The sequence below is a fragment of the Ochotona curzoniae genome, unplaced genomic scaffold (genome assembly GCF_017591425.1).
Source record: "Ochotona curzoniae isolate NIBS_2020 unplaced genomic scaffold, NIBS_Ocur_1.0 contig_2321, whole genome shotgun sequence".
Taxonomy (NCBI): domain Eukaryota; kingdom Metazoa; phylum Chordata; class Mammalia; order Lagomorpha; family Ochotonidae; genus Ochotona; species Ochotona curzoniae.
In genome coordinates, this window is record NW_024465421.1 from 13,699,131 (window position 1) to 13,712,095 (window position 12,965).

At 41.4% G+C, this 12,965-nt stretch overlaps 1 protein-coding gene across 3 annotated transcripts in view; it reads right to left on the minus strand.

Annotated features, from left to right (window-relative positions):
• LOC121151627 (RNA exonuclease 5-like) overlaps positions 1 to 12,965 on the minus strand; it is a 30,978-nt gene that overhangs the window by 13,593 nt on the left and 4,420 nt on the right. For 2 of the 3 annotated variants that reach the window (XM_040973234.1, XM_040973233.1), the window contains exons 3-9: positions 10,638 to 10,764; positions 8,098 to 8,212; positions 6,250 to 6,387; positions 5,125 to 5,213; positions 3,129 to 3,244; positions 874 to 1,012; positions 691 to 785 (exon numbers count right to left, since the gene is read on the minus strand). In XM_040973234.1, coding sequence (XP_040829168.1) covers positions 691 to 785; positions 874 to 1,012; positions 3,129 to 3,244; positions 5,125 to 5,213; positions 6,250 to 6,387; positions 8,098 to 8,212; positions 10,638 to 10,764 — 819 coding nt within the window. The remainder of the gene's footprint in view (positions 1 to 690; positions 786 to 873; positions 1,013 to 3,128; positions 3,245 to 5,124; positions 5,214 to 6,249; positions 6,388 to 8,097; positions 8,213 to 10,637; positions 10,765 to 12,965) is intronic. The other variant, XM_040973232.1, reaches the window with a different exon arrangement.

The window sequence follows — 12,965 nt, forward strand, 5'->3', positions numbered from 1 at the left end:
AGTCTCTGTCGCATTGTGCATCCAGTCCCTAGTCTCACTACTTAACGTAACATCTGCTTAAACTCATCTTCCAGAAATATTATATGTGTATATGAATATTCATTTATATATATAAATCCTTTCATAGTTGCTTTTAAAAGACTTTTAAAATATACATACATATAAATTTATACATATAAAATCTAATCTGTATCATAAGAATATCCAGGAATATGTAGAGTTAGCTCTACATATCCATTTTATTCTCAGCAATGCCTTAGGGTTCCATATCAGTACACAAATCAGTCACATTCTTTTTGAATAGCAAACCGTTCAATGCAGACAACCATAGTTTATTTAACCAGTCTTAACAAACTTATGTCCAGCTTTTTTGCTGCTGATATTTGAACCATGTTATAATGAACAGCTTTGTACATATGTACTTCTATTTCAATATTGGTATTTTATATTCCAAAACATTGTTCAGCTTTTCTGCCCTTCCAGGTCCAACTCTATCCATCAAGCTTAACCGTGAATGTAAATCCTATCACTATTCCTATAATATCTTTATTTCATAAGAAAAGGTGTAATGTTCATACAATAAAAGGTAAAACAAGTAAAGGCCCAAAATTTTGCAATATGCACTAAATTATATATATCTATACACTTATCTGCAACTTATAAGGACAGTATTATAACATGTAAACCTACCCCAAAACGGCTTTGGCTAAGAACTTCAGTTTAAATCTTCTGCCCTGTTCTCTGGCGTAGAGCAATGACGTATCAATAACATATGGATGTATCATCTGAGGAAGACAGAAGAGAATGAATACTAAAGGCAACAGCAAGCAGGCTGGGAGGCAGAGTTCTGGGGTTTAGGCTGAAGATACTCGCCTGCAGCGCTCGGAGGTCCAAGTCCAAGGAGTGGCCCACCAACACCGCATCAGGAGGAAGCAGTGCTCTCAGCTGCTTCTGGACATCCTTGAGTTTGGTCGTCACTGGCTCAAGAGTATTTTTTGTAATTCCTGAAAACCTTTTAATAACAACAACAAGAAAAAGATATTCCAGAATAGTACCAAGCTTTATTTCCTGGAAAGTCATTTACAAATAGACTCAAAAAAGAATTTATGCTTAGTATCAAAAAAATGGGAAATACCAATAAGGAGAAATCAGAAACTTGTCATAATTCTACCACAGAGATGATCATTTTTCATGTCTTATAAGATATCCTTTCATATTAAATTTTTTTCATATGAAAAAATATTTTTTGATACATGATGTTTCTTTTTTTAAGATTTTTTTTAAAAAGATTTGTTTATTTATTGAAAAGTCAGATATACAGAGAGGAGAGACAGAGAGGAAGATCTTCCATCCGATGATTCACTCCCCAAGTGAGCGCAACGGCCGATGCTATGCCAATCTGAAGCCAGGATCCAGGAACTTCTTCCGGGTATCCCACAAGGGTGCAGGGTCCCAAAGCTTTGGGCCATCCTCAACTGCTTTCCCAGGCCACAAGCAGGGAGCTGGATGGGAAGTGGAGCTGCTGGGATTAGAACCGGAGCCCATATGGGATCCCAGGGCGTTCAAGGTGAGGACCTTTAGCCACTAGGCCAGGCCGCTGGGCTCCATTATGATTTGTTTTTACTGCAAAGTCAGATAAACAGAGGAGATACAATATCTTCCGTCTGATGATTCATTCCCCAAGTGACCGCAACACCAGGAGCCAGAAACTTCTTCCAGGTCTCCCACACAGGTGCAGGATCCCAAGGCTTTGGGCCTTCCTCGACTGCTTTCCCAGGCCACAAGCAGGGAGCTGGATGGGAAGTGGGGCTGCCGGGATTAGAACCGGGGTCCCTATGGGATCCCAGCACGTTCAAGGTGAGGACCCTAGCCACCAGGCCACCATGCCAGGCCCATGAGATTTCTTTGAATAAAGTTCTTGGAGGGTTTCTTTTATACAGTTCTCTGGCATAGTGGGATAAACCACTTCCTATGAGGCTGGCATCCCATATGCGTAACAGTTCAAGATCTGACTGCTTTACTTCAAATCCAGCTCCTTTTTAATGCTCTTTGGAAATCGGCAGATGCTAGTCTAAACAGTTGGGCTTCATGTGGAAGACCAGAAAGAAGTGCCAGGCTCCTGGATTTAACCTGACACAGCCCAGCCATTGCGGTTATATGGGGAGTAAATCAGCAGATGGAAGATCATCTTCTCACGTTCTCCCCATGTTTCTATAACTCCAGCTTTCAAATAAATAAAAATCTTATTTTAAAAAATCATGGAATATGTAATTTTAAATTATTTTTGTTATACAAATTGGAGTCTAGGCACACATTAATTCATGTGTATATTTCATATAAAAGTTAAATAATGCATGTGCTGCTTTATAACATGATTTTGTCAGTTGCTATATATCACAAACAAGTTTTCATATTAACAAATTACTTAGCACCTTTTAAACTGTTACAGTATTGCACTATATAGATAACATTTTAATTAATCCCCTATCAGACATTAACATTCCCATGACAAACATGCTTGTGCACACATGCCTATTCCTAACATACTGTTAGCACAATAGCCTGTATCACAAGGCAGCCTCTGCCCATAGATGCAATTTCAATGGATGGAAACAATACTGTTCCACAAACTTTCTCTCTGCCTAATTACTACATGCTGAAATTACATGACAATCTTTGGAAAAAACAGGTTAAAATTTTGGGCTTCAAATTTCTACTATGGAAAAAAATTAGTTTTGTTCTTGGTTTCTGAGGTCAAAGCTGATTTAAGTTCTAAAGTCATTTACTTGCCAAATAATGATTTCTACATTTTCAGCAGAGGTTTGAACAGAAAGTGAGGATTCCCCCCAGCTGTTCTGAAGTTGCTACGTAACAGTTACAATTGGGGAATTCCGGGATAAAGAAGATGCCAATATTGTACAGACTTACTCTCTCAAGAAGATTACAGAACTAGAGGGCAAGCATTTTACTGTAACACTAGGCAATTTCAGTATTAATATATACGACCAACATGTTGCCCTAGTCTGTTCTTTGATAATACTTGAGAAGATAAAACCTAAATAAACAGAAGTCATGCACCATTCTACTGTGACAGTTCTAAAAAAAGCTAGGAGTGAGGTGAAAAACACCTGGTGAGGTAGTCCACAATCCTGTTGTCGGGTTTAACCAGTTCGTCCATGATACAGCAGCCTCCTTCAGCCACCACCGAGACACGCGTCAGTTCTCTGCCCTTGGACGTGAGGCACTGAAAGAGCAGCAGGAAATCAGGATGCTGAGGAGTGAGAGATACTGCTTCTTCTCATTATCCACATTACATTGCCACCATCAGCATCTACCCACCAGAGGCCTGCAGGAATGGCACAGACTTGCTAAATGATCCAGTATGGATTAAATTAGTGGAAAGGATCTGCTCAGGAAGATGAAAGGAAATAATATTGATTGATACTGTATCCCTTATACATCAGCTATCATTAACAGATTAGTTTTATTAAACACACTCTATTATCATCTAGTGCTGTACTAAGTATTTCATAGTGACCCTACCTCACAGGATGAAGCTAACAGGTTAGGGGACTTGGCTAGAATGACAAAAGCAAACATACTCTGACATGACAGATTATGAAACTTTAGTTCTTAGCTTCCATATTAAGCACTGAGAAGCTTATTTTTTTAAAAAAAAAAAAGATTTATTTTTATCTTATTGGAAAGGCCAATATACAGAGAGGAGAGACAGAGAGGAAGATCTTCCATCCGATGATTCACTCCAAAGTGAGCGCAAGAGCCGATGCTATGCCGATCAGAAGCCAGGAGCCTCTTCCGGGTCTCCCATGTGTGTGCAGGGTTCCAAAGCTTTGGGCCGTCCTCGACTGCTTTCCCAGGCCACAGGCAGGGAGCTGGATGGAAAGCAGGGCTGCCGGGTTTAGAACCGGCACCCATATGGGATCCCGGGCGTGCAAGGCGAGGACCTTAACCACTTGTGCCACCGCACCTGGTCCGAGAAGCTTATTTCTTGAGGAATTAGAGGGGGATGCAAAGCTTATTTCCTCAGGAATTAGAGGGGGATGCACTGGCTTTGAAAGGAAACTTCCTGAAATGAGCCAAAGCATAACACAATGGATGCTTGTAACAACTGCCTGACACACCCATATCCCACGTGAGCTCCCATTTGAATCCTGGTTATCTCACTTCCAATCTAGCTCCTTTCTAATGTGGCTGGGAAAGCAGGAGGGAACAGCCCAAGTGCTTGGGCCCCAGCTACCCAAGTGAGATCCAAAGTTCCAGGCTACTGCCTTTAGCCTTGTCCAGCCCAGGCTGTTGGGGCCAGTTGGGGAGGCAACCAACAGACTGAAGATATGTCTTTTTGTCTCTTCAACTGTGCCTTTTAAATAGTTCTCAAAATAAATCCATAAAGAAATACACAAAGGATGCTTATGCAAGGAAATCCCATTTATCTAAAAATATGTAAAACTAAGCCAAACCAATGGTAATTAAGGCACACTCTTTTCAGAAATAAACACTTGTTCAAAAAACAGAGTAATGAGCAAAACCAAACATAGCAACCTAGTTAGAAAACATTTATCTATGCTTTTTAAAAATTTTATCTGCTTTCTCTTTTTTTAAAAAATTTATTTATTTTATTGGAAAGGCGGATATAAGAGAGGAGGACAGACAGAGAGGAAGATCTTTCGCCTGATGATTCACTCTCTAAGTGACTGCAATGGCTGGAGCTGCGCCGATCTGAAGCCAGGAGCCAGGAACCTGTTCCAGATCTCCCACAAGGGTGCAGGATCCCAAAGCATTGGGCCATCCTGCACTGCTTTCCCACGCCACAAGCAGGGAGCTGGGTAGGAACAGGGCTGCCAGGATTAGAACTGGCGCCCATATGGGATCCCAGCGCGTTCAAAGCAAGGATTTTAACCACTAGGCCACTGCGCCGAGTCCTACCTGCTTTTTTTTTAAATTTCAGAATCAGAGTTAGAAAGAGAAAAGGAGACACAGAAACAGAGAAAGCTCTTCCAGCAGTTGGTTCACTTTCCAGATGGTTTCTATGAGCATGGCTAGGACAAGCCAAAGACTAGATCCTAGTTTACAATATTTTGTTGAAAAATCAAAGCTAGTATTTACCATTTCGCAGTCAAGTCCAAAGAGAGGACTATTATCTGTTACACAGCCATTACATTTGGTAGGTACAAAGTGTTCACAGCCAGTAAAACCTACAAGGAAAAGAAATAAAGCTTATTTCTTTAGAATTTAGAAATGACAAGAAAATACCATATTCATGCTCATCCAGGAAAATACCATAGGGTAAAAAAATCCAAGTAACTGCATGTACATAAAAAGCAGTAACCACATGTACATAAACTAGTAACCACACAAACAAAAGTAACTGCATGACCATAACAGCATTATTCATAATAACCAAAGATTAGAAATAACGCAAATGTCCATCCCCTGATGAGTAAATTAGTAAACCCAGACATCGAATATTGTCAGGTCATGAATAAAAGGTGATATTACATGCTACAATGTGGATAAACCATGAAAATACTATGCTAAGTAAAAGAAGCAGTTATAAAAGATAACATTTGCAGGACTCCAATACATGAAATATCCTGAATAGAGAAGTTACAGACAGAAAGTAATTTATAATCCCCAAAATAGGGAAATTGGAAGGAAATAATTGTATGGCATTTCTTTTGGGATGATGAAAGCATTCTGAAACTGAATTGTGGTCATGGATGTACCACTCTGTGAGCATACCAAAAATACTAAATTCTATGGTTTAAATGAGTGAATTGTGTAGCATATTAATTACACCAATAAAACTGGTTTTGAAAAGGAACTATAATTACAATGGCTATGATTAGGAGTGAACAAATACAAGCATGCTTATTAAATTCTCACCATAAAACTGACCAGGGCTCTACATCTAGATCAGCTCTGTCTTAAAGAACTGGGGGTGGAAGTTTATAAGTACTCTACTGAAGACATGCTGACTTGTTTTAATTTCTTAAGAAGAAATGAAATAAAATTTAATGAAAAGGAGTAACTTTATCACTAAATACTTCAATAACAATTAATGTTATTTCCATGTACTAAATAAAGACATCACTTTACCAATCATGATACATGCTTCTCACACTGTGGGAAGCAGTACACTTAAATCATTTCCTCATTAATAAAAAATTGAACAGAGAAGATACACTACTCAGAAAACAGCCAGAAAAATCATATTAAGTATAAGCCAACCTTGTAATGGGAAGTTCACTGTTTCCATTTCTTCCTTAGTCAGAAGGCATCTGAGCAAGCTCACTTTCTTAACACCATATTTTTGAATGATAGGGTCATTCTGTAGGTTGATGCTGGATTTTGAATTGGCAGAAGATGCTGAAACAAGAAAAACAACTGCATATATTTAGAAAATGTGTGTTTAAAAACTTCAGAGGACATGTGTCTGAACCGTGGGTAGGCTGAGATAAACACAGAGCAAAAGATGTGTAAGACCTGGCCCTAACTATTAAAGGGTTTACAATACAGCAATAAGAACACAAAGAAAAAGTAAGTCCCAAGCGGGTTATACTAGTAAAGGCTTTAAAGCGGGGGAAGGAGGAAGACTACTCCTCAGGCTGGAGAGGTCAGAGACAGCTCAAGAAGCGAAAGGAGAATGTGAGTCTCAAAGAAAAGGCAGCAAGAGCACACGGTGTTGTATCAGACCTGCTCATTAGAGTATCTGCCACTCCCAGCAGCCCACTCTGGCTAAAGCTATTCCATCTTCAGCCACCTACCCAAGCACCAAGCAACACCCTGATTTTTTAACTAGGTGGGAGAAGGTTGGCATTGGTGGGCATCACTAACTGAGTAAGGATGTAGCCTTAGCCCAGGAGAGACCCAGGTGTAGACTGACCAATGTTTTGACGTTTTTAGTCAAGACATGTTCAAAGGTAACGATAGCAATAAAGCTAATCAGACTGTTTCCACAACTTTAACTAGAAAATATAGAGAACTAACCAGTTAGAATCTACATGTATAAACAATACCGTCAACACTCTCAAACAAAACTCTCCTTGCTTAAGTTGGCATGAATGAGCATTTGCCAAAAGGCCCAAAGTACCATGAGGAGAAAATGGAGTTACAATAGAACAGTAGTATATAAAACAAACTTGGTTTAGCAAGGGGATTAGTAAAGAAGAAAAAGGTCTAATCAAGTGGGAATATAAAACAGAGGTGGGGGACCACAGCAGTGGCACTGCAGGCTGATCTTTGGCCTGCAGTGCCAGCATCCCACAGGGGTGTCAGATCAAGCCCCAGCTGCTCCGCTTTTGATCCAGCTCCCTCCCTGCTCAGGACCTGTGAGGGCAGTAGACTTGGGCCTTCCAGGAAGGAGAAACACTGGAAAGATAGAAAACTTGAGGCTAGATGCCGCTGAGATGGGGATAACAGCAATAACCGTTCTGAAGAAGGAAAGAAAATGACTAATTACTCTCAACACCTCTTCATGTTTCCAATGTATAACTTCTATTCAATTATTTATAAATATACAGAAGCATCTATAAGCAATAATTACCCTTATTGTTAATCATGAACTCTGGTAAACCCTATCCCAGTCTATGTTACTCTCTCTCTATTTTCTACCACTCAAAAAACTATAACTCTTTTATGAGATACAAGCTACAGATTGAAAAACACTGCTATCCTAGATTTATTTATATTTCAGCTGGCTGGCACCTGGACCTATTCCCTGTTCCTCACTGTAAATATTAGTAGGTGTCCTTTACATTAGTTGGAATCCTCCCTTTCAACTGATGGTGCAAAGACTCGGTGACAGTTCAGCGATGCTTCACAGTAATGCCCAGGAGTCCAATGTCAGTGACAGGAGTCTTAGCTGCCTGACCTAATCAGGTATTTCCTGAGGTACAAACTCTGTGGCTGCCGTTCTTTGCTGTCTAATGTCCCGGGGTAGCTGTACATCTCTTCCTCAACAAATCTGCTTCTCTGCCTGATTAGAATTTGGTTCTGATGCTTGTAACAATAAACTTGACTGAAAAATCTATTTGCAGCCAAATCCATAACATTTCTGAGAGTAAGCACATTATCAACGTGGAATCCCAGGCATACTTTCCAGCGTCTTGAGTGGATCTCCAGTTGGTTGTTTCTGTTTCAGTCCAATGAGATCAGCTAGAAAATTAGGTGATGGAGGCGGCAAGCGGAATTTCTGAAAAACACATGAACAGGTCTTAACAAAAATGCTTGCAAGACTTTAAGACACAAGGGGATGAAAGATCTGGACTTCCACTGCTAGCTCCCGTGCTATGAGAGGCAATGTAAAACATTTCCTTAACAGGTAAAAATGAAGTCCTATTTACTTTGCTAGGTAGGATATAAATGTATAGCAGCTGATTGTGTATATACTAAAATTGAGATGCCAAGAAAGTAGTTACAGGATGTGGTTAAGAACCTGCATTTTCTAACATATTGGTCACGCAACACCATGTTAATTAACTTCGTGATGTTGTTAATTTTGATGTTTCTTCCTGTTGTTGAAGTTGTGTAGTGACATCTCATTGGAGGGGATAATATTCTACCAGCTGTATTTTCAGACCAAGGATGGCCTCCCAATGAAACTGTTGAATTTATCTGGACAGTAAGATGCTGGACTCTCCACCTGGTCATACCTGCAATGAAGGCATCATGACTGGATATGATCTGTACTACTGTAACAGTATGGAGGAATTCAATATGGGGGGAGGGCTTGGGGAAGGGCTGGGGGAATCCGAGAGCCTATGAAACTGTGTCATAAAGTGACATAAAAAAATAAACAAACAATGTACTTATTTTTGTGCAAAAAAAAAGAAGTCCTATTTACCATGATTACCTCAAACTTTCTTTGCTTCTTTGATTATACATCATAAACACAGAACAATACACCTTAGTTAAGGAAAATGGCCTGTATTTTTCAAAGTATTCCCATACCTATTACTTCTTTTTTAGATTTATTTATTTTTTTACTGGAAAGGCAGATTTACAGAGAGAAGCAGAGACAGAAAGATACTCCATCCACTGGTTCACTTCTCAAGTAGCTGCAATGGCCAGAGCTGAGTCAGTTTGAAGCCAGGAATCAGGAGCTTCCTCCAGGTCTCCTACACGGGTACAGGATCCCAAGGCTTTTGGTCGACTTCTACTGCTTTTCCAGGGCAGAAGCAGCGAGCTGGAAGGGAACTAGAGCGGCCAGCATACAAATGGTTGCTCCTACAGGATCCCAGTGCATTCGTGCATACAACACAAGGACTTTAGCCACTATTATATCATTGGCCAGCATGCCAGACAGGACAGGAAACACAACAGGACAAAGACAAGGAAAGCTCTGGCCTCAGGCATACCTGGTTTACATTTCAATTTCATCATTTACTAGATAACTTGGGCAAATTACTCAGTTTCTTATACAGAAAATAGGAATTTAAAAAGTATCTTCTATATGTCTATCATGAAAATAAAAGATAAAGTACTCAGAGCCTCAAGCACTCACGACATGAGATCTAACTGAAGCTCACCAATTCAAATGCTTTCCAAAGTGTAAAAGGATGAAAAAGGTCAACAGTGATGAAAGAGGCTTTCGAAAACTAGAGAGCGCAGACTTCTAAAGGTAACAGCTGGGTCTGGCGTGGTAGCCTAGTGGCTAAAGTTCTTGCTATGCATGCATCAGTATCCCGCGGATGGCTAAAAATCTTGGGAGCCTACACCTGTGTGGGAAACCCAGAAGAGGCTTCAGGCTCCTGGCTTCGGATCAGAACAGCTCCGGCTGTTGAGGTCGCTTGGGGAGTGATTCAATGGACAGAAGATCTTCCTATCTTTCCTCCTGTCTGTGTATCTGACTTTCCAATAAAGGATAAAATAAATCTTAAAAAAAGAAAAGAAAGCAGCTGCTGGGGCCAGCAGTGTAGCATGGTGGGCCAAGCCTTAACCTGTGGTGCTGGCCTCCCATAAGAGAGCCAGTTTGTGTTCCAGTTTCTCCACTTCGAATCCACTTCCCTGCGAGTGGGCTGGGAAAGCAGTGGAAAATGAGGTAAGTCCTTGGGTCCCTGCACCCATGTGGGAGAGCAGAGGCAGTTCCTGGCTCCTGACTTCAGACAGGCCCAAAGCTGTTGTGGCCGTTTAGGAAAAGTACCAGTGAATGGAAGGCCTAGGACTCTCCTGCTCTCTGTGTATCTTTGCTTTTCAAGTAAACAAATAAACCTTTAAAAAAGTCACCACAGCAGGTGAGATTCTAAGAGTGCCTAACTGTGAGATCTTTTTCTCAAGAAAGGTAGAAAAACAGATTTTTACCCAAAATTATAATTTTAGGAAATACCATTGCCCAAACAGTCTGATTAATATTAGATAAAACCAATCAAAGGAGCTAGAGATTACACCTGGGAATAAATGTAACAACAACAGCAACAACAGCAACAAGCAACAGCAACAACAGCAACAACAGCAACAAGGAGAAACAAATCATCTCAATATCTGCATCTTAGTCCTTTTGGCTTCCTATCCACATCCCTTGTTCAGGAAGGTTGCTAAGCAACATGGCCCCGCACATGCACTACCCTCAGCATGGAAGGTTCCAATTCAGCCCCTGAAACACACTTTTCTTGACTTACATGTCCAAATGCCTTTCCGAGATATCCAAACTCCAAATAGAACCTGTAAAACTGTAGCTGACTCATTCCCTGAAGAACAAACACCACCACACCCTTCAGGTACTTTTGGTGAATAATCTGGCACCATCTGTTGAAAAACCAAACCAACACAGTTAGCAGTGACACCCCCAAGTCAGTTTACAGTATACTAAATGGAAGCAGGAGGGAGAAAAGCAGTTAAGTTACATTTAATGGAATTTATCAGCCCTGACTAACTGCCTGCACCTAGAAGGCAGGTATTACTGCACAAAATTCAAGTAAAGATCTCTTAAGCCAAATGTTGGCTGTATTAAAATCAGTTAAATATCAAGTAAAATGTACTGCATTTAAATTCACTAACAGTTTTTTTTTTTAAAGATTTATTTTTATTATTTTTTATTGGAAAGGCGGATATACAGAGAGGAGAGACAGAGAGGAAGATCTTCCATCCGATGAGTCACTCCCCAAGTGAGCGCAACGGGCCGATACTATGCCGATCCGAAGCCAGGAGCCTCTTCCGGGTCTCCCACGCGGGTGCAGGGTCCCAAAGCCTTGGGCTGTCCTCGACTGCTTTCCCGGGCCACAGGCAGGGAGCTGGAAGGGAAGAGGGGCTGCCGGGATTAGAACCGGTGCCCATATGGGATCCCGGGCGTGCAAGGCGAGGACTTAACCACTTGCGCCACCGCGCCGGGCCCCACTAACAGTTTTTTTAAGAACACAATTGGAGGAGTGACTGGCACTGTGGCGTATGGGTGCCACTTCAAGTTCCTGCTCCTCCACTTTTGGTGGCCTGGAAAAGCAGTGAAGGATGGTGCAAGCCCTTGGGAGCCTGCAGCCATGTGGGACAACGGGAGGAGGCTCAAGGCTCCTGGCTTCAGGCTCTGGACTGGCCCAACTTCAGCCATTGTAGCCATCTAGGGAGTGAGCCAGTGGAGAGAAAATCTATCTAAAATACTGATTTTCAAATAAATCAAAGTTTTTAAAGACTCATTTTTTTTTTTTATTGCAAAGTCAGAATTACAAAAAGAAATAGAGATAAGATTCCTCTATCTGCTGTTTCACACCCCAAAGGCTGCAATGCCTGGAGCTTAGCTAATCCAAAGCCAGGAGCTTCTTCCAGGTATCCTACATGGATGCAGGGTCCCAAGGACTTGGGCTATCCCCAGTGTTTTCCCAGGCCACAAACAGGGAGCTGGATGGGAAGTAGAGCAGCCGGGACATAAACCAGCGGCCATATGCGATCCCAACACATGCAAGATGAGGACTTTAGCCACTAGGCTACCACACTGGGCCCCAAAGAAATGAATTTTGTTTTAAACTTACTTTAAAACAGAGGGACATAAGGAAAACAAAGAAACAGAGAATCTTTCATCTGTTGCTTCACTCCGAAATGGCCATAAAGGCCAGGGACGGCCCAAGTGGAAGCTGGAACCCTGGAACTCCATTCAGGTCGCCACGTGGATGGCACGTGTTTTCTCAAGCAAATCATAAGCAGAGCAAACAGGACACAAACCAGAAGGACTTGGAAAGTCGCTGAGGAGATGGCAGCTTAACTCACTGTGTCACAACACTGGCTCCAATTACACTTTGTTTTAAATCACAACAATTGGATGCTGGATTCTTTGCCAATGTCCATGCCTACAATGTCAGGAAACACTTAAATAGCAAAATGATGGACTGATTCTGAAGGAATAAAATATTGTAATTATATAGGGAAAATCTTTGCAAGGGGGCGGGGGGGGCGGGATGCCAGAGCCTACGGAACTGTATCATGGAATAATAAAACAAAAACAAAACAAAAAATCAGGGCCCGGGGCAGTAGCCTAATGGCGAAAGTTCTCACCTTGCACATACTGGGATCCCATTACCCAGTTCATGTCCCAGCGGTCCCGCTTCCCATCCCAGCTCCCTGCGTGTGGCCTGGGAAAGCAGTCAAGGACAGCCCAAAGCCTTGGAACCCTGCACACACACAGGAGACCTGGAAGAGGCTGCTAGCTGCTAGCTTCACATCAGCTCAGCTCTGCTGTTGAGGCCGCTTGGGGGGTGAATTAGCAGATGGAGGATACTCTTCTCAGTCTCTCCTCCTCTATCTGACTTTCCAATAAAAATAAATAAATCTTTTAAAAATATACTAGAACTAAGCTCCTTTCACAAAGTTCATGCTCAACATTCTAACCTACTCTACTTTGCTAAACTAGGTATTCAAACAGCTTCAAGAATTTCAATTTTAGATAAATTAACAGGCAGATGGCATTATTTGTTGGTATAGAAGATGGTTTTTTAGCTGTCTGGCCAATTTATAACTTCCTC